Below are 21,381 nucleotides of genomic sequence, written 5' to 3' on the forward strand. Positions count from 1 at the left end.
GTAAATCAATGAGAACATGGAGAACTATTCAATAAATAGTACTGTTAGTATTGTTAGTCTTTTGGGGGAAATTTTGTTTACATACTCGTTTCATACCATGTATCAGAATAAATTCTAGTTGGTTCCAAGAATTTGAAGAATTAAAACACCAAAACTACAAAATAAAACTTGAATTATAATGAAATAATGAAATAGTTAATGAGTATTATGAATGGGGGTGGGGACATTTTGCTTGGAAACAATCAGAAGAAGAAAAACATCAACATGTTTTGACTATCTACAAAGTGAAAATCTTAATATGAAAAAAGTCATACAAACTAAGAAAAATTACTTCCAGATGAAATAATCATCTACCTCAAAAACTCAAGAATTAATTCAATGTTAGAATTGGAGTTCTGAAAAGTAGCAGACTTTAAAATATATTTATAAAAATCAGCAGCTTTTATAAATACCAGTAATAACCAATTAGGGTATGTAAAGGAATTATACTAGACACATTGACAATGAAAATATAAGATATCTGGGGTGCCTGGGTGGCACAGTGGTTAAGCGCCTGCCTTCGGCTCAGGGCGTGATCCCGGCGTTATGGGATCGAGCCCCACATTGGGCTCCTCCGCTATGAGCCTGCTTCTTCCTCTCCCGCTCCCCCTGCTTGTGTTCCCTCTCTCGCTGGCTGTCTCTATCTCTGTCAAATAAATAAATAAAATCTTAAAAAATATATATATAAGATATCTAGGATTAATTAAACTTAGTAAGGACCTACACAAAGAAAACTTAAGAAGTTGCCTGAGGAATTCAAGAATAGTGCCAATAGAGAGAAATAACCCTGTTCCTGTCAGAAGACAGTATTGTCTGAGGCGCCTGGGTGGCTCAGTCAGTTAAGTGTCCAGTTCTTGATCTCAGCTCAGGTGCTGATCTCAGGGTCATGAGTTCAAGCCCCACATTGGACTCCACACCCACCATGGAGCCCACTTAAAAAAAAAAAAAAGGAGGACAGTATTGGAACTTAAGATGCTATTTTTCCCCAGTTTAATTTATAATGTAACTCTAATTAGAATCATAGAGGTATTCTTTTTTTTTTTTTTTTAAGATTTTATTTATTTATTTGTCAGAGAGCACACAAGCAGGGGGAGTAGCAGGCAGAGGGCGAAACAGTCTCCTTGCTGAGCAAGGAGCCTGATGTGGGACTCGATCCCAGGACTCTGGGATCATGACCTGAGCTGAAGGCAGATGCTTAATCGACTGAGCCAACCAAGCACCCCAGTATTCTTCTTTTCTTTTGGAACAAAGTTATTCTGAAGCTTATCTGAGAGAAAAAATGTTGAATAGCTAATAAAATTTTTAGAAGATCAGTAAGAGGGAGGTGCCAGATAACAAAATTATAAAGCTCTAAGCATTATTGTGGTGTTGATGGAAGCCAGATCAAGGAAACTAAATAGCCTAGAGACAGACCCAACTGTCCATTAAATGATAAAAAAGGTGTTTTTTCCTATCATTGTGGGAAGGATGGCCTCATCAATAAATAATAACAATTCTTATGAAACATTCCTTACATGCCACTACTGGTTGAAGGGCTTTATATTTGTTGAGTGCTTTAATCTGTACAACCCTGTAAAGTGAGTATTATTATTTTCCTCCTTAATTTTCCCAAAGTCACATTTGAGTAGTGATAGGGTCAGGATTCAAGTCCAAGGAGTCTGGCTCAGAGTCCATGTTTTATTTATTTATTTATTTTTTTATTATGTTCAGTTAGCCACTCTATATAGTACATCACTAGTTTCTGATGTAGTGTTCAATGATTCACTAGTTGCATAGAATACCCAGTGCTCATCACAACACGTGCCCTCCTTAATACCCATTACCCTGTTACACCTTCCTTCCCCCTCCAAAACCCTCAGTTTGTTTCCCAGGCTCCACTGTCTCTCATGGTTTGTCTCCCTCTCTGATTTCCCCCCCTTCAGATTTCCCTCCCTTCCCCTATGGTCCTCCATGCTATTGCTTATGTTCCACATATGAGTGAAACCATATGATAATTTTCTTTTCTGCTTGACTTACTTCACTTAGCATAATCCCCTCCAGTTCCATCCATGTCAATGCAAAAAGTGAGTATTCATCCTTTCTGATGGCAGAATAATATTCCATTATATATATGTACCACATCTTCTTTATCCATTCACCTGTTGAAGGGCATCTCGGCTCCTTCCACAGTTTGGCTATTGTGGACATTGCTGCTATGAACGTTGGGGTGCATGTGCCCTTTCTTTTCACTACATCTGTATCTTTGGGGTAAATACCTAGTAGTGCAATTGCTGGGTTGTAGGGTAGCTCTATTTTTAACATCTTGAGGTACCTCCATACTGTTTTCCAGAGTGGCTGTACCAGCTTGCATTCCCACCAACAGTGTAAGGGGGTTCCCCTTTCTCCACATCCTCACCAACATTTGTTGTTTCCTGACTTGTTAATTTTTGCCATCCTAACTGGTGTAAAGTGGTATTATCTCATTGTGTTTTGATTTGTATTTCCTTCATGCCTAGTGATGTTGAGCATTTTTTCATGTGTCTCTTAGCCATTTGTATGCCTTCTTTGGAGAAGTGTCTGTTCACGTCTTCTGCCCATTTTTTGACTGGGTTATTTGTTTTTTGAGTGTTGAGTCTGAGAAGTTCTTTCTATAAAGATATCAGCCCTTTATCTGTAATGTCATTTGCAAATATCTTCTCCCACTCCATAGGTTGTCTTAGTTTTGTTGACTGTTTCCTTTGCTGCGCAGAAGCTTTTTATCTTGATGAAGTCCCAAAAGTTCATTTTTGCTTTTGTTTCCCTTGCCTTTGGAGACGTGTCTTGAAAGAAGTTGCTGTGGCTGATGTTGAAGAGGTTACTGCCTATATTCTCCTCTAGGATTCTGATGGATTCCTGTCTCACATTGAGGTCTTTCATTCATTTTGAGTCTGTCTTTGTGTATGGTGTAAGAGAATGGTCCAGTTTCATTCTTCTTTATGTGGCTGTCCAGTTTTCCCCGCACCACTTATTGGAGAGAGTGTCTTTTTTACATTGGATATCTTTTCCTGATTTGTCAAAGATTAGTTGACCGTAGAGTTGAGGGTCCATTTCTGGAGTCTGTTCTGTTCCATTGGTCAATATGTCTGTTTTTGTGCCAGTACCATGCTGTCTCAGTGATCACAGCTTTGTAGTACAGCTTGAAGTCAGGCAATGTGATGCCCCCACCTTTGTTTTTCTTTTTCAGCATTCCCTTGGTGATTCAGGGTCTTTTCTGGTTCCATACAAATTTTAGGATTGTTTGTTCCAGTTCCTTGAAAAATGCCAATGGTATTTTAATAAGGATGGCATTGAAAGTGTAGATTGCTCTGGGCAGGATAGACAGAGTCCATGTTTTAAATAACTAAGTTTCTTCTAAAAATCAGTGGATTAAACAATGACTTTTTGGGAAAAAAAGAGATCTCTACCTCATACAGCAGATTAATGTTCATCCATCTTAAATTTATTTTAAATATATTCCAGATGGATTAAAGAGTTAAATGTTAAAAGGGCTGTCTTAAAAGAATTAGAAGAAAAAAACATGTATTTAATGATAATGAAAATGATAATCATAAGTAACATTTAGTGAGTGCTCATGTGCAGACACTGCTAAATATTTACCATTTTTGATTACATTAAGACATTTAAACATTATAATCATCAATTCTGGAAAGATGCGTATAGTAAAAACAGGACCATCAAATATTTTAAGGTAGCATTAAGAATACAAACCTTTTGGGAAGTACTGTGAAATTAATTACAATGCCTTTAAACTATGCATTTTTTTTAAAACTATGCATTTTTTAAATAAGCTCATTGAGGAAAAATAACTATATACTTGTGCAAATGTTTACCAAACTGTTAACCTTCTATTTTGACCCAGTAAATCCATTTCTGGTAACCTAACCTAATGCTAAATATAAAACCACTTTTATTTACATATCTATTCATTTTACCATTATTTGTGTTAATGAAAAATCGGAAACAACTTAAAGAGCATGATTGAGATGGTTAACTAACACAGTGGAACACGCAGCTTTTAAAAATATCTTAAAAGTTCATGTAAGGATGGAAACATCAAAAAATGTCAAGTAATGGGACAAAAATGTTTTACATCTATGTGTATTATGATTATAACCATGTAAAAATATTCATTATTCTGTCAACCAAGTGCAATACGTGGGTCTTTTTGGGATCCTGATTTGAACAACTCAGCTGTAAACATACAATTTTTGAGATAATCAGTGAAATTTGAACATGCATTGCTGTTGAATATTAATGAACTTTGTTAGATGTAACAATGCATGTGGTTACGTAAACACACACTCTTCATCTGTTAGAAATTCAAGCTCATGTATCTGTAGATGGGATTTGCTTTAAAATAGGGTAGCAAAAAAAAAAGTTGGGGAGAGAGATGAAACAAGACTGGTCACCATTTTGTAATAGTTGATGATGAGTAATAAGTACAGGGGAGTTCATTCTTTTCTTCTTCATTTGTGTTTGTTGAAATTTTTCCACAGTAAAACGTTTCTAAAAAATTGAAAGCATAAGGACAAGGAGCAATTGTCTATGCTTAGGGAAAAAAGACTAAAGAAATACAGGAAAATGTAGGGTTGTGTTCAGACACTTCATAATGTAATTCTAGTACTTGGAATTTATACTGAGACTAATTTTTAAAAAAGAAAAAGATGTATGCATAAAGATGATTATTTTAAGAATGACCATAATAGAAATATGATGATAACAACTAGCTCTAATAGCTAGGGGATAGTTAAATGATATTGTCTTTATCCAGAAGAATGTTAGTCAACCATCTGAAAAAACGAGTGAATTATCAAATTTGAAAAATACAATTGTACATATATTGAAATTACATTTGAAATGTAAATATGAAATGTGTGCATTTGTATGACTGAAAGGAATATACAAAAATGAAATTATATGCTTTAGATAAGTGAGATTAGGTAATTATATTATTTCTAATGTTCTGTTATTTATCTGAAATTTTAAAAAGGGCAGTGTAAATGTGTTAGGGACAGAAGTAATAGTAACATATCAATAATGTAATGACATGCTAGTAATGGGGAATTAAGAGCTAGGAACGGAAGACATTTGAGGTAAATGCTACAATATTATTAGGTAAATCAGTGAAGTATATTCTGTCATATCCCAATCTCTCTTCCCTTATTTTCTTTCCCTGCCACTCCCAAATTAAGCATTAATTAGATTTCATTCTGTATAAGCATGTCTGAAATACTGGTCATATTTGTTGTGATTCTGTAGAGTTAAATAAAACTAGAGTTCAACATTTACTGACCACTTACTCTGTGCCAGGCAGACTGTTAAGTGCTGAAGAATCAAAGGTGAATCACAGGAATCAAAGAAATCGTAATATAATAAGAGGAAGCAGACACACAAATAACTATCAAAATGATGTGGGCACAGATATGATAGAAATATTCTAAGAAGAAGAGGGAGTAACTCTCTGCCTAGGGGAAGGCAGAGGAAGGGAGGGCTAAAGGTGATGGGGAGAGGGCAAGAAGAACTCCAGAAAGATGATGATGCCAAGTGTGGCTTTACATGCTTAGTTGGAATTTAGAGTAAGAAGAGTGAAGTGTTACAAATCATTGTTTCTCAAACTTTTATGTCCAAACAAATTACTTGAGGGATGTTAGAATGCAGTTTCTGATTCAGTAAGTCTGGAATGGGGTCTGAGTCAGCATTTCTAACAAGTCCTAGGTAGTTGAAATGCTATTGCCCCATATTGGTTTTAAAATGGAAACAAACGTGATTTGACATGGAGACATAAAAACGGTGTGATGTGTTCAAGTATATACAAAATGCCTGGTATTCTAGAGTAAATTGTGTGAACGTAAGCAGATGGATGTTTATGTGCTTTGCCACAGAGCTTTTATTTATCCTCTGTTGTCCAGAAGAATGTTAAGAATGCACACCTGACTTCAGGTAACAAGTAGGGAAAAGACAAATTGTAGTGGGTTGAAGAGTAAATGATTAGTTGCCAATCCTGAGGAAATACCAGGCAAAACCAGTTAAGGGCCTGTACTCATCAAAATATGCAGTCATGAAAGACAAGACAGTAGAACTGTTTCAGATATATGAAAACTTTAGACACATGACAACTAAACGCAGAATGAACAGAATTTTCTATAAAGAACATCATAGGAATAATTGGTGAAATTTAAATGAGTCCATAGTTAATAGTATTAATTTGATTTTGATAGTTGTGTGGCCATGTAAGAGAGTGCCCTTGTTTTTGAAAAATACATGTTGACATGTTTAGAGGGACATCGTGTCTGCAACTTTAATCTCATTGAAGTTCAGAAAAATACAGCAAGTACGATAAACTTAACATTTGTGGAATCTGAATAAAGAGTATATGGGACTTTTTACTGTTGCCAAGTTTTCTGTTAGTCTGAAATTATGTCAAAATGAAATTTATTTTTTAGAGTGGACAAATGAGAGGAACAGTGCACAACCCACACAAGCCAAAACCTAGGTCTCAGGCTTCTCCACCAACACTTGCTCATATCTAAACCCATTGTTTAGATCATTGTCACTATGATCTTACTCATTTGTTTCAACATGCTCCTGTCTTCATTTCTACCACTTCACAGTCCAGTCTAGTGATCCCTTATCTATACTGCTGAAATAGCCTAATCAGTTATTTCCGTCCAATCCCTGTAGCTAGTGATCTTTGGAAAATGTACATCTACGTATGTCACACCTGTTCCCCACCCCCATTCCTTAAAATGTCTGACAGAGGAAGTATTAGAGGAGACCCCTAAAGCCCTGTCTACCTAGGACGACTCCTGTTTATGGTTCTTTTTCACTATACTTCCTTACTCTGTACTAACTGCGGTTCCATTGCCAAATTTATCTGGCTCCCTTTTGCTTTGGGCCTTGTACATACCATTCTCTTCCTTCCCCTTACTATCAGCAGTTTCTGTTGATCTTTGAAATCGATCACTTTGCCTGGGTTCTTTTCCTAGAGCTCTCTTCCTGTTACATGCTCCCACAGCCTCTCTAAATAGTACTTTTCTGTTACGCATTGGTTGCAGTTTTTGAGATAATTCTGTAAACTCCATTAGCGACAAGGATCATGACTGTTTTTGCTCACCAGTGTCCCCAGAGTATAACACAGTGCACGGCATGTAGTTAGCTCTCTGTGAAGTTAATGAATAAATGAGAGGGAAGAAAGGGAAGGCAAGAAGTAGGAGAGATAACTGGGTCAAGGTGTGTTTTAGGATAGAATCCAGGAGAGGGTTTGGAGAGCAAGAACTGAAAGGCTAAGAGGGTTCTAAGTAGATGAAGAGAATGTGTAGCTTGATTTTGAATTGTCATATATTAGCTACCATCTCGAGTCCATTGCAACTTTACAAGATACTAAGGAAAACTATGAAAACTCAAGTAAAATTCAGTAAAAAGTACTACCTTATGGAAGGTTGAAGTTTCTTCAGAAAGGTTGATTTGCTTTTAGAAAACAAGGTGGTAAATTGCTTTTAGAAGAGAAAGGTGAATTGACTGGAATTTGTTTCAAATACTCCAAAAATGTTTCCATTAAAATGAGAGAGGGCATTATTGGAACACCTACATGTACCAGGCATATCATACATTTTAAAACCTCTCACAATTCTTGTTACCCCTTTCTAGAAATGAGTTTAGAATTATGCCTGCCAATTCATTTTGTTTTCTATTTAACATCCCTCTGCATTCTTTTGGGTGGTAAGAAATCTTAGGGGCCATCTCAGAATTCTGCCATTTTCCCAGAGCTCTTTAATTTCTTTTTAAGATTTGAGAGAAAGAGAGGCAAAGGGAGAGGGAGAGCCCCAAGCCGACTCTGCGCTGATCTCAGAATCTGAGATCAAGACTGGAGCCGAAGCTGAGTTGGGCACAGACCAACTGCGCCACCCAGGCGCCCTTTAAAGTCACTGTTCTGTTTTCCAGCGTCTAGTTTTGCTTTGTCAATTTGATCCTCATTACTTTGCAGTAATCCTTTTATCCCTTTTCTGGTAACTTCAGGGTATCTTTGTTCTGAAGTGATGTATGATTTGGATTTTTTCCCCCCACTTGACACCCAAAGTTCTTGAAATCTTATGGAAAATTTTTCGTCTATCATTTCTTCAATGTTGCCTCTCATTCTGTTCTGTTGCCCCAGTTTGGTTTGTTCCCTCCCCCCCGCATATTTGCCACCACTCTGTTCCTTTGTTGCAGGATTCCTCGGCCAACACACTGATTGATACGTTCAGCCCGGGTAGTGTTGGTTGTTTTTAAATTTGAACAATTACATTTTCCATTTCCGAGGTCTCTCTGAAGGAACCTTTTGCCTGTTTCTTTTGGGAATGTTGTTTTAAAGACTTATTTGTATTCTGTGAATCCATTCACTGTTTCTTGAGATGGTTCATTTGTTTATACTTCGTTTTTTATGGTGTCGGTACTCAGGTTTTTGGAGCTTTGTGTTCTCACCTTTAAAGTTGATACTTACTATTAAGACTGTTCTGCCACTGTTATTTAGGAGATCCTTTTCATGGCTGGGGTAGAATTTGCACTCAGTACTATTTTCAGAGGCAGTTAGGGACGGGCAGGACATATTTCAAAGTGCGGCAGCTGGGCATTGCTTTCTCTCTACCCATTTCTCCATTTCAGATTGTTACCTATTAAGGTAGATAATCTTAAGGAGCATGGCTGCGGAGTTGGCACGTGTAGTCATCCTATCAGATAACCATCCATCTAGGTAATTGTCCTGCACCATTTCCCTTTCCTCCAGGTCTAGAGCACCTTTGATGATCCTGTTTTTGTGGCAGCACTTGCCCCTGTGCTTTTGCAGTTTGCTCTTCAAATTCCATACGTTATCAGCCTTTCAGAGATACCTCACAAATTCTGCCTTACTCACAAGTCCCCTTTTATTGCTCGCTAAGGCGGATGTGTATGTGCAGATCTGTGTGTATGTCTAGGTATAAACCTTCGTCTATTATTTTTAGGGTGCTTTGTCATCTTGAAATCAGAGTCCCAGTTGTTGTTAGTAGCCCCCCCCCCCCCCCCGTTGGTGAGAATTTAGCACTTCAGCCTACATTTTTCATCTCCAAACCCTTCAAAAAAAGAAGCGAATTTGGTTACTAAACCAGTACTGGAAATATGGGGTTCAGATAGGCAATAATAATCATGATGAAACTACATTTATTGAATACTTATGTCAGATATCCTTCTAATGACTATTACAGGGATTAACTCATTTAATCCTCATAAGCCCGTGACAGCTGCTCTTATCCCTATTTTACAGATAAGGCAACTGAGGCACAGAGATATTAAGTGACCTGAACGTTTGATAGAATACAGTGCTTTTAAAAAGTGGAGGAATGGTGCTAGATACTGTCAGTTTGATGAAATCTGGTTCTTGCTCTCAAGAGGTCCCTGTCTGTGATTTTGTAGAATCTTACTTGATCCTATGAATTACTTGCAGATTTAAGGGTGAGCAGGGAGCTAACGTAGGGATTCAGATCATATTCAGCCAAGATTTACAGACCTGAACCAACCTCCTAAGATTCTGTAATTTAGAAGGCTTTGAGAACAGGTCCCCTTTCTTTTTCATTCCCTTCAAGTAATGGAGCAAGGAAATTGGGCACTTCTTGAAGATGTTTTTAAGAATCTTATTATGGGTATTTTCAGTTTAGGAGCATCCCATTTTGATATGTAAGTATTTCTCTCATTGTATGTAATTTTGAACTGGTGAATTAATGTTCTGCAATGTTGTACATAAAAACAATTTAACATGTTCATTGTGTGTTAAGGAAAACTTCAATTTCCTTTCTATTTTTTTAGTACATAATACTTCTCTGAATCAATGGAGAAATGGATATTCTCCTACATGCAAGCCTCAAATAAGGTCAGAATCTTCTGCACAGCTGTTCCAAGGAAGAAAGAAAAGACACTTGAGTGAAACAGCATTAGGTAGGTTAAAATGAGGATATGACCACTAGTACTAAAAACTGAAAATAAATTCTGATCTTCTAAGAACCTCTGCTTCATGGAAATTTATAAGCCAGAATAGTCCCTGTTACACAAAATATCCATGGTCCTATGAATGTTAAACAGCATATTCATGTAGTCAATTGAGAATTGTGGACTGGGCATCCATCCACTAAATGGCAATTAAGGATTTCCTTCCTCTATTCCCTAACTAGACTCAAAATATGTCAGTACAAAGTTTCCTTACAACCATTTCTGGTACTTACGTGGAGGTGTCAGTTCACGGAAGGTTCCTTAGAATTTTGAGAAATTGGATGAAATTCACATAATGTAACTCAACCACCTAGTTCAATTTCCCTTAGGAACTTATAGTTCCAAGATGATCAACAGATATCTTTGAAACTAGAACTCCTCTAGTAATACAAAGTGAGGTTTGTTGTGGGGATTTGGGGCTATCAGTTTCCAGAGTTATTGCAGGTAATGATTAAGAAATAAAACTTACCAGAAAGTACACATTTTAAATGGCAAATTATATGTTTTGGTTCTTATTCATTGTTCCAGTGGACAGAACACTATATACATTAGTCAAGTATTCCCCAGATGTAGTATGTCACTATACCCAATAATTTAGAAATTGCATTCAAGATGTACGGGACTGTAATTATACTTAATGGATTTAACACATCTATCACTACTATCTCTAGAAATGCCACCGTATCAGCCCAGGTCACCACCTGATAGTCACTACCTGATGAGCTAGTGTGGCACAAAATTAAACTCCTAGCCACAACCAGAGATTTCAGTGTGCTTTCTAGTACCTCAATCTTAAAACAAACAAGAGTCACCTTAGCTTCTGAAGAACTTACATGCACGTACAGATCTTCCTCTCTTGACTTATGACAGGGTGACATCCCAATAAACCCCTGGTAAGTTGAAAATCTCGAGTCAAAAAAATATTTAATACACTAACCTACCAAACACCATAGCTTAACCTCAAATGTGCTGAGATCACGTACATTATAAGTTGGGCAAAACATCTAACGCAGAGCCTATTTTAAAATAAAGTGCTGAATATCTCATGTAATTTATTGAATTCTGTACTGAAACAGTACAGAATGGTTGTATCAATTGTTTATCTTCGTTGATCACATGGCTGACTGGGAACTGTGACTTGTTGCTGCTGCCCAGCGTTGAGTATCCTACTGCATAACGCTAGCCCAGAAAAAGGTTAAAATTCAAGGTACGATTTCCACTAAATGCCTGTCACTTCTGGGCCATCATAAAACTTGAAAAATTCCAAGTTGAACCATTTTAATTGAAGATTGTCTGCTTACCAACACACAGGAAAAACCTGTATCTCTTAATAAGATCCATTATGAAATTCACATTAGTTAAGACAAAAAATGTTTCACTTGAACTGATCCAACTTCAGGTTTGATGGAAATATTGGAAGAGAACAAGTAAGATGCTATACTACAAAGAAGTAACTAGATAACTCCCCAAAGTGCAGAACACCTTAACAAATGTCATGAAAAACAAACTCTTCCAGATGCAAGAAACCTAAAAGACAAAATCCAATTTCAATATATGGATCCTGATTCCTTTAGTAGAAAAAGTCTCACATAGAATGGTCAGAAGATCAAGTTAAGGAAATCTCCCAGAAATTAGAACAAAAAGTCAAAGATATAAGAAAATGAGAAAATAGAGAAAAGGGGTTAAAGGACATTCTTTAACTAGAAAAATGCAAATATGGACAGTGTATTAGATTTTACACTACATAGGAAAATACAAGGGTGGTAAATAAGTGAAAAAATATATATTATATATACATATATTCACAAATAGGGAATCAAAACAAATGGAAAAAGGAAACATAGAAGAAACACAGAAAATACCAAGAACAGTAGCAAAGCTCCAATCAGTATCTTGAGAGAAAAAGAGGAATTCCATCCATGAAATAAGAACAGGACAGTATAAATGAGTGACAGACCAAGAACTTCTAGTAGAAAAAGTCTCAAGCAGAATGGTCAGAAGATCAAGTTAAGGAAATCTCCCAGAAATTAGAACAAAAAGTCAAAGATACATGAAAATGAGAAAATAGAGAAATTAAGGGGAGTCTTTGGAGGTTACATCCAAATAATAGGCGTTACAGAAAACATGAACAGAATAAAGAGAAGGGATGAGATTAAAAAAAAAAAAAAAGAGATGTACTGGATAAAAACTTGCCAGGACCCCTGAAAATGGAAATAATTGTGACAGAATTGTGGGTAAGATTTTTTTTCATTTCCTTAATTTTTTGATACATAAATTTTAAAAAGAAAAACAGATAAGGAATCCTGTTACCTAAGTAGGAAAGTAATTTTAATACCTATCAGTCCTGTTTAATGTATGACATTCTCAATGGTTCTTTCCATGGCAGGAGAAAGAACTAGATTTGAAGAATTTGCTTTTCAACGCACAGAACCAGGATCCCATAGCAATTTTACTGCTGTTACTAATGTCAATTTTCTATCAAGAACCCAGAATTCATCATCACAAGTAGGTTTTTTTTGTATACTGAAATCTAAAATGGCTGATTAAAAAACTTCTAAAGTATTTTGTTAATCTATAAACAGCCTTACTTTACTAGCACATATTGGTTTATTTAGAAATATATTAGGTAACAAATTTGATTAAACTTTTTACTAGTGAGCTAATTACTCAGAAATCCTTGATTGTGGTCCCCCCCCCAATGTGAAAACCTATCATAACCATTCCTACTCCTTACCATGAATCCAGCACTCGTGTTGTTCCTACTATTTTGTCATATGGACAGAGAATAGAGGAATACAGAAAAAACCATACAGCTCAGGGACCAGGAACACATAAATGGAGATTATAAAAATGATCTTTAAGTGGCACCCCAAATAGTCTTTCCTAATAAGGAAGTGTGTTTGTTAAATGATCATTTCCTTGACACTTAGGGTGCTTTATAAAGGGTAACCTTCTTTGATAAGAGTTTTGCAACTTAAGGCGTTCATATTTTTTATGGTCTTGTAAACAAGCTTATATGTATGCACACACGAATGTACACTGCAGACCTGCCAGATGGGATTGTGTTATTTTGCAGAAGACAGGCATCTTTCTTGTTTTTCTTCACATTTTACAGTCAGGCCTATCACAACATATTTATAAAACATGTATAGTATGCCTCATGAGAGGAAGGCACCATCACAGGTAACGAGACTGTTGTAAAACTACCGTGATCCTGCTTTGCAGAATACTGCACGACGGAGACTGAGAAGTGAGAGCTCTTACGACATAGATAATATTGTGATTCCCATGTCATTAGTTGCCCCAGCTAAGTTAGAGAAACTCCAATATAAGGAAATACTTACTCCAAGGTATGTATACTTACATCTTTTTATTTTCTCTCTTCTTTCTTTTTCTTGAATAAACTTAAATTTTCAGAGTGAAGTTAAAATTTTAATTAATTTAAAGGAAGATGCTCCTCTCTCCCTTCTTCCAGTTGTAAAACCATGGAGGGAAAATGGTGAAAGAAACCTTTATATTATGCTGAAAAAAGGTGCCATATATTATCACTTTAGTTGTCAATTTTTATTAAGAACTGGGAATTCCCAAGACTGACTTACTCTGCACTCTTAGTCTTTTATACAGTGATATGTAGTTACCTATTGTATGTGTGTGTGGCACAGAAAGGTACTTTAGGGATGTAAATAAGCGTAGTAACAGATAATCCTTGCTCTTTAAAATGGAATTTTGCACAAGATTGCAAAGAGTTCAAAGACAGCAACTACCTTTGCAAGGAATATTCACATTGTAAGACATTAACATTTGTAACAACAAAAATAAGATTTTGATGTATTGTTGCCAAGTCACAAATAGATTAGTAGGAAGATCTGGGAAGACATCATGGATGAGGGAGAAAGAACCGTTTATTCACACAGGGAAACCACAACAAAGGCACAGAGACAAGTGTGCAAGGCTAAGCCGGAGAAAAATTTTGTGTAGGGTGATAAAGTTATGGCTAGAAAAGAAATTAGAACCAGATTATAGAGGCCCCAGAATGCCATATACAGATCTGCTTCCTACTGGCAGTGAAGTTAGTCAGGATTTTTTGTTTGTTTTTAAGCAATGATGAAAGCAGTTTTTTAAGAACGTGAATCTGGCACCAGGAAGTAGATAGAAGAGGTTGGAAATGAGATATAAAAGCTTCAGTAATTCCTACCCACCTCTATTCTAGCTGATTTCCAAACTTCTTATTCCTTATTACTTTGAGGTATTAAGAACTCTTAATACTGTGGGAGGTATTATGAGAAATCCTACAGAGAATCTGTTGAAATCTTCTACATGAAAGCAAGGAGTAACATTTGTGGTTATGACGTTCTGCAGCAATGTTTTTCAATTTACTCTGGAAGGCTGGCGCTGGCTGGTTGCGTTGGCTGTTTAAAAACAGAGGAATTCTGTGATCCAGTAGTTAAACCTGAGAGACCAGGATGGCTGTCCTTCACACAAACTGGAAAATGCTCAAATCAGAGCTCTTTTCTCACCCCACTCCCTTCCTGCCAAGCCACTGTATCAGCATCTACTGACTTAATTCAAAATTGGTACATTCTTAGGTACAGACTGCAGCTATGCAGAAGGGACTATTTAAGCCAAAAGTAAAGTCTCACCTTCTCATTTTTTTGTAACACAAATTGTTCTCTTAAAAAAAGTATGAAAATACAACCACTTGTATTAATGGAAGCCCTAAGAAAACAAAACATTACTGCATTAGCTATGCTTAGAGAATACAGTTGCTACACTTAGTTAACAAAAGCTGAAATTCGTGTGTGTCTTCAACAGCTGGAGGATGGCTGTGCTTCAGCCTCTGGACGAACACCACGTAGGTGAGGAGGAGGTAAGTTGCCTTTCACTTATGGGTAACTGCACTTTATATATTATGAAGCCTGCTTAATTTGGTATTTGAGAACTAAAGGAAAACATAAGCCCCTTGACATACACTGATCTGGTTCTTTTCACTTATGAAAACAAAAGTCTTCATTAAGGATATTAGTTTCATTAGAAAAATGTTTTTGTGCAAATTTGTGAAGACAATAATCTATAAAGAAATGTAAAGAAAAATACCAATCATTTGCTTACATGAATTGTTGAAATACTGAATTTACATGAATATATTCATTCCCAGTATTAGTCACGTTTTTCTGCATGAAGAGATTTAGTCTTAATATTCAAGCCTACAGTGCCACATTCAAAACGTTGGGAACAAATGGCTTTTGAATTTGGAAGCCTTTGGATTTGAGAAAGTAATGTGAACGTGATGGATACATCACATAAGACAGACATAGAGGGAGTCCGGGATAGTTCTCATCATCAAATATTAATGTTTCTATAGAAAATAGTTCTAGAATTTGGCCAGATTAGGCTTTGTCACTGAACGAATTAGGAACACTTGTTGTTTCGGAGTTTCAGAACTGCAGGAAAGGGACTGTGAGCCTGTATGGGTAAAGCGTACATTAAGACAAGAACCATTTCAGGGAATAATACTATATATAACCAAACTAATTTGAAAGTGATGTTCTGTAGAAGCAGTATCATGTAAGACATTTGCTGTCATAATCTTTCTAGGCCCACTGACTGTGTTTTCCAACTACCAAAATTAACTTTTTAATGCCCTCCCCTCTTTCAATGAGCTCTTCCCTAGTTTAGAATGATCCTCGCCAGGAAACCCAAGTTCTTAAACCATTACCACCAAAGTCTTAGAACTCCAGATAAGTTATTAAATTAATTTTCATTTTTCCCAGTTTTACTTTTCTTTGTATGTTCCATAAAGGGCAATCAATATAAACCTCTGAATGAATTAAGCACTAAGAATTTTTTATGCAAAGCACTGTGAACCTATTTGTAATCTAGGTTAAGTCTTCAAACATGACCCAATAGGAAAAAAGTTGTAAAAGAAAAAAAAAGTTAACTCCCTCTAGTTTGGAATTTGAAGCTCATCTCATAACACTTGTTCTCTCAATTTAGATTTAATTTAGAATTTTCTTCCTATATTGTTCTCTTGATGAGGAACTGTTTGACACCTGTTCTCATGTTTCAGAATGTTTCTGATAAAAAAAAAATTATTTCTAATTCCAGGTAGAAGATCTTTCTGATGAAGTCTTCTCCCTAAGACACAAAAAATATGAAGAGAGAGAGCAAGCCAGATGGTCACTATGGGAGCAAAGCAAGTGGCACAGAAGAAACAGCAGGCAGGTGTTATCAAATTAAAAGCCCAAACCATGAAATCCATGAAGAATAAACGAAAATTCTGCATGAGTAATGAGAGAGACCACTAAAAAGGAAGAAAATATACCATATAACATCAATTATTTGTGCCCTAGAAGTGAAACATGGCATTTACTGAGTACATTCAAAATATATTTTGGCTAATTAGAGTGATGAAATGCATTTCTGTATTTTCCTGCACTATTTCTCATGCTTATTGTCAGCCTGAGGAACAGATATAACTCAGCAAAGAATGTGAAAATGTTCCCTAAAGTAGGTCATTTCAATGTACTCTAACAGCAGACCTAACACTAGGGATTAGAATCTGGGTGATCTATTTTAACATAACCACTTAAAAAACATGTTGTTCTTAAAAAAATTTTCTCAAGAAACTTGTCTGGTCTAAAAAGCAGATGGTCTAAAATACTTTGAAAATATGACTTTGGGGGAAAGGAAATTAAATCCTAAAAACATAATAATTATGTATTTGAGAAAGTCCATGGTATTTTATATTTGCATTTGATTGTGTTTTAATATAGCCAAAACTCCCAAAGCAAGATCATGTTCAGGTTTGGTAGTCCACTAAATTTAGTGGGGGGCTTCTCTCATTTACTTAGTACAGCTGACCCTTGAACCCAGGTTTGAACTATATGGGTCCACTTATACACAGACTTTTTACAGTACAGTCCTATAAATGTATTTCCCCTTAGGGTTTTAGTAACATTTCCTTTTTTCTAGCTTACTTTATTGTAAGAATATAGTATATAATACATACAACATACAAAATGTGTGAATCGATTGTTATTATCGGTAAGGCTTCCTGGTGAACAGTAGGCTATTAGTCAGTTTTGGGGGAGTCAAAATTTACATGCAAATTTTTGACTGCATAGGGCGTTTGGTGCTAACCCCTGTGTTATTCAAAGGTCAGCTAGGGGTTTTTGCATTTTTTGGGGGGGAAGATTTTAAATTTTTAAGTAATCTCCCTACACCCAACATGGGACTAGAACTCATAACCCAGAGATCAAGAGTTGCAGGCTATACCAGCTGTGCCAACCAGGCACCCCTCAGCTGTATTCTTCCAACACATTTCTCTGTTTAGGTCTCAAAATACCCAGATTTGTTGAAGATCCTTATTCCAAGAGCTGTCTTAGCACACACATGGGACTCAATTCTCATCCTTCTCCACATTCCAGAGATACAACTTTCCAGAAGTAAAGAGGAAAATGTGACTCGAGTCCTACATAGATGACATTATAATCCAGAATACTCTGGGAACTCAGAAAGATTGTAGAGGTCAAGTAACTGTCCTTCCTCACTAAACAACAACAAAAAAAACCCCAAACTCAAACCCACTATTTTGGCAAATTCACAAAATATTTCTAAAATACTATTTAAGTCTTTGAGATAACATCAGGAAGATCAGCAGATGAATTTTTAAAAATCTTCTGGGCATGACTGTTTAACGGAAAGCTACCAAGTTAAATTGACTTACTGATACCTTGGGGTTGTTCATAAAATGTTAAGACCTGAAGATGTAACAATTAAGTATTTTCTTGATTTTCTGAAATGCTAGAGCCTACAGTAAAAATGCCGAAGGACAGGACTTGCTTTTGAAAGAATACCCTAACGACTTCGGTGGTGGCCAGCCCTGTGCTGCTCAAAGTCCCGCTGAGCCTCCTGCAGAGAGCCAGGATCTGGGCGCACGGGGCTCACCCTCGCTAAACGAAGGTCAAGAAATCAAGGTGAGTGGAATATACGGGACTAGTTAAACCTCCTTTTAAATGCCTTTTTAACCTTTTAAAAGCCTGTGTGTAGAAAGTGCTTGTTGCAGATCATGGATTCATCATTACTTTAAACATATCAGTATAAAACGCTGGTGCAAATCCGAGGGTACGTATTCCAGCATTCTAGTTCTGTCAGTAATACACACTTTATCTTTCCATGTAACATGTCAGTATTTAGTTTCACCTACTCATTTCTCTGTTAGGAAATGGGGATTCTATCCAAGTTTCATTACAAAACCAATCTGATGAGAGAGAACAGCACCTGACACACAGTAAATGTTAACTGCTATTTCTCCTCTTCTTTTTCTAAGAGATTTTTACCTGTCTCCCCACAGAGCCAGTTCTTACCCTCAGGGGAGTGTTTGCTAACACAGCATCTATGCATTTTTGCACTGTTCTTAAGTAGGTGTTGCAAAAGAAGAACGAGATGATAGATCTAGAATGGAGAGCAGAAACTATAGAAATTAATGGGCAGGTCGTAGAACGCTTGGGGAAGGAAAAGTCAATAGGTAGCTGTAATAATTATGTGCTGAAAATGAAGGCTGACGGCCGACAGCAGCGTCTCCTCTTTGGAAGGGCACAGTGAAAACCTGATTCCCAAAGGTCTCCGAACACCACCCAGTAACGTCTCACTGGAGCTGCTACTCAGGGCGAAATGAAAGTTTGTGCATTTATGTGCTAAAGAACAAAACAGTAATTATAAAATTGACATCTTAAGGATTATTTGATACATGAATTTAAACAAATGAGTTGAAACTTAACTGAAAATGTTCTCTCTTTCAGTCTTTGTGGTGGGAACGTCGGGCTTTTCCGCTGAAGGATGAAGACACAGAAGCCTTACTATGCCAGGATGAAAAAAACGACCCCGGTGCAAGTTCGCGCCCAGCCTCCCGTGGTGAGATCTTCTGTCCCACCGCACCAGAGAGTGGTCACCATCCACAAAGGCAGGCAGACGAAATGGAAGAGTACAAACCTTTTGGTCTAGGACTTACTCATGTTAAAAAAAATAGGTGACAGGGAACAGGTTAAAAGTATGTAACTGAATGGAAAACAGGAGAAAAAAAATGAGTCCTGTTCTCCATCGCCCACCCCCTTCAGTCACAACTGCAGAGTAAGAGCTTGTACTGCATGGATTAATCTTTTATGCTGTTACACATAACAGGCAAGGTAGATCTCTTCGTCCTTCCTGAACCACAGGGATAACTAGCTTTTCACCTACAGACAAGTGCTAGTCTTTTGTGTTTATGATGCAAATCACAAGCACCAAAAAATTAACTGCTGCAATCTGAGGTTCAATCACATTACTGGGTAAATGATTTTTTGAAAGACTTTATACCCCCCACACACATATATATACACACACAAGTACACCTGTGCATCAAATGACAGCTCTTTCTCCTACACATTTCTATGTAATTTCTGTGGTCATTCATTAAAATTGCCTCAGAAATATATGAGAATATACAAATATGTGTGTATAGAGTATACATACAGATGCACACACATCTTTTTTAAAAAACCACTGGCAGTGACCACTTCACTTGAAAATGCATGTATGAGCTACCCCGTGAGATACACGCTGCACTCTAAGCACAGCACAGCTTCCGGTGATGGGAAGTTTTGACGATGGGGGAAGTTTTTTAAAAACATGTTTAACCAATAGAAGTTATTTATGGAAATTTCTATACCAGATAACACAATACGCCTTTATCTAAAATCACTGTTATCTGTTAGACTAAACACAGGTTACTTTCCATTGGCTCCTAACAGATTAAGACAAAGTAGAGTTAAATACTGGTCTCTTTTAAAACTTGATTTGTATCTATTTTATGTATCTCATAAAGACAAGACACCAACTTAAAAATAAGCAACAGGAAAATCCTGTCAGTATAAAAAATATTATTTCTAGTTCATTTGACCATCCCTTACTATAGCTCACTCTGTTGAGATAAGCATCTATTCTTACTTGTATCCTAGAGTGAGAATTAAAATTTTTCAAAGGATAATGCTTCAATACTGAATACAGGAGTGTACATTAAGAAAAATTCCTTTTGACACTATCACATAACTTTTTCTATGTAAAAGTTGAGGACAATTTCTCTCATATTTAAAAAAAAAAAAGGTTATGCAAGTTATAGTACCCATGTAACTGACAATCCTGGCCATCTGGCCTAGTCTGGGGGGATCTGACACTAAGTTTTTGTTAGGGACTGGAAATTATACCAGTCCCCTTTAAGGAAGGAAAAAATATTAAAATTCAATACTGACAAATTTTTGCTTGTAGTTTTACCGTACATTTATTTTTAAGAAAGAAAACAAAAGCCAGACAAACCCAAGTTGTCTAGGCAAATAAGCTCAAATCTTTCTGTCCTGACATTATAATCTATGTAAGTTTTTTAATTAAAGTTATTTCTATATGCCTCCTGTTGTCTGATTTGATTAAACGCCACCTATTCATGGCACAAACGTTTCCTAAGTCAAAATAAAAACCAACCAATGTTTGTTTACATTGTAGGACAGAAAAAACCAAGCAAGCTCTAGTTTATGCAGAAGTGTTAATGTTGTTTTTCAGACCTTATTTCTCAAAACTCATACTAACCTAAAGAAATTTAATGACACTGGTCTCCTGTTTATTTCTTGCCATAATATTGCAGGAGTATTGGCAAGAATGAAATAGTGGATACATATTTGTTGTCAAAGTATAGTTTGAGATACAGTTTTAAATAGTTTACAGATTAACTCTGTACCTTGTTAACTTTTGGCCTACCTGGTCTTTGCTGGATTAATATAATATATATCCTTGGGGTCAAATCCATAGTATCCAGAATATCCTCAGCCATCTGGTTCTGCTACAGGGTAAAATTAGACTGCAAATAAGACAAGGTTACATAAAAGAGGTTTCCTTTGCCTAATCTATCATCTCCCAAGGGTTCCATTTCTAAAAAGAGGAGTACAAAGCAGAAATCCTGTGCCCTACTGGGTTCTTTCCATGGTACCAGCCTGTTGCTAAGCTTTATATCTTCATTTTTTAAATGGGGACAAAAGTACCTGTCCTACCACCTGTAAGAGTGATTTGTGGATTTAACGAGCTTATACTGAAGTACTTTATAGGCTACAAACATAAATGACAGCTACTTTGTGTTGAGCATCCTCGATTCTACTAGCCTGTAATTCTGGGAATAGTAGTGGAAGCGTCACAGATGATAGCATACGATCTCTCTTAATGCTCAACATAACCCTGCATGGTTATTACATTCAATGTATAAATCAGTTAACAGATACGCAGAGAGACTGGCTGATTTGATTTGCTGAA

At 36.5% G+C, this 21,381-nt stretch overlaps 1 protein-coding gene and 1 long non-coding RNA gene across 4 annotated transcripts in view; one reads left to right on the forward strand and one right to left on the reverse strand.

Moving 5' to 3' along the window:
- KANSL1L (KAT8 regulatory NSL complex subunit 1 like) overlaps window positions 1-20,487 on the forward strand; it is a 131,728-nt gene extending 111,241 nt beyond the window's left edge. For all 3 annotated transcript variants that reach the window (XM_040641225.1, XM_008687458.2, XM_008687459.2), the window contains 7 exons: window positions 9,871-9,999; window positions 12,437-12,555; window positions 13,276-13,400; window positions 14,863-14,917; window positions 16,156-16,268; window positions 17,858-18,026; window positions 18,852-20,487. In XM_040641225.1, the coding sequence (XP_040497159.1) occupies window positions 9,871-9,999; window positions 12,437-12,555; window positions 13,276-13,400; window positions 14,863-14,917; window positions 16,156-16,268; window positions 17,858-18,026; window positions 18,852-19,082 (941 nt within the window). In that variant the 3' untranslated portion in view covers window positions 19,083-20,487. The remainder of the gene's footprint in view (window positions 1-9,870; window positions 10,000-12,436; window positions 12,556-13,275; window positions 13,401-14,862; window positions 14,918-16,155; window positions 16,269-17,857; window positions 18,027-18,851) is intronic.
- LOC121105159 lies at window positions 13,440-18,961 on the reverse strand. Its single transcript, XR_005837561.1, has 2 exons — window positions 18,831-18,961; window positions 13,440-14,459 (listed from the first exon to the last, which is right to left on the reverse strand). It is a non-coding gene; the product is annotated as an uncharacterized LOC121105159 (long non-coding RNA).
- Window positions 20,488-21,381: the final 894 nt, after the last annotated feature.

The sequence above is a fragment of the Ursus maritimus genome, unplaced genomic scaffold (assembly GCF_017311325.1).
Source record: "Ursus maritimus isolate PB19 unplaced genomic scaffold, ASM1731132v1 scaffold_1, whole genome shotgun sequence".
In the NCBI taxonomy this organism is placed as follows: Eukaryota; Metazoa; Chordata; class Mammalia; order Carnivora; family Ursidae; genus Ursus; species Ursus maritimus.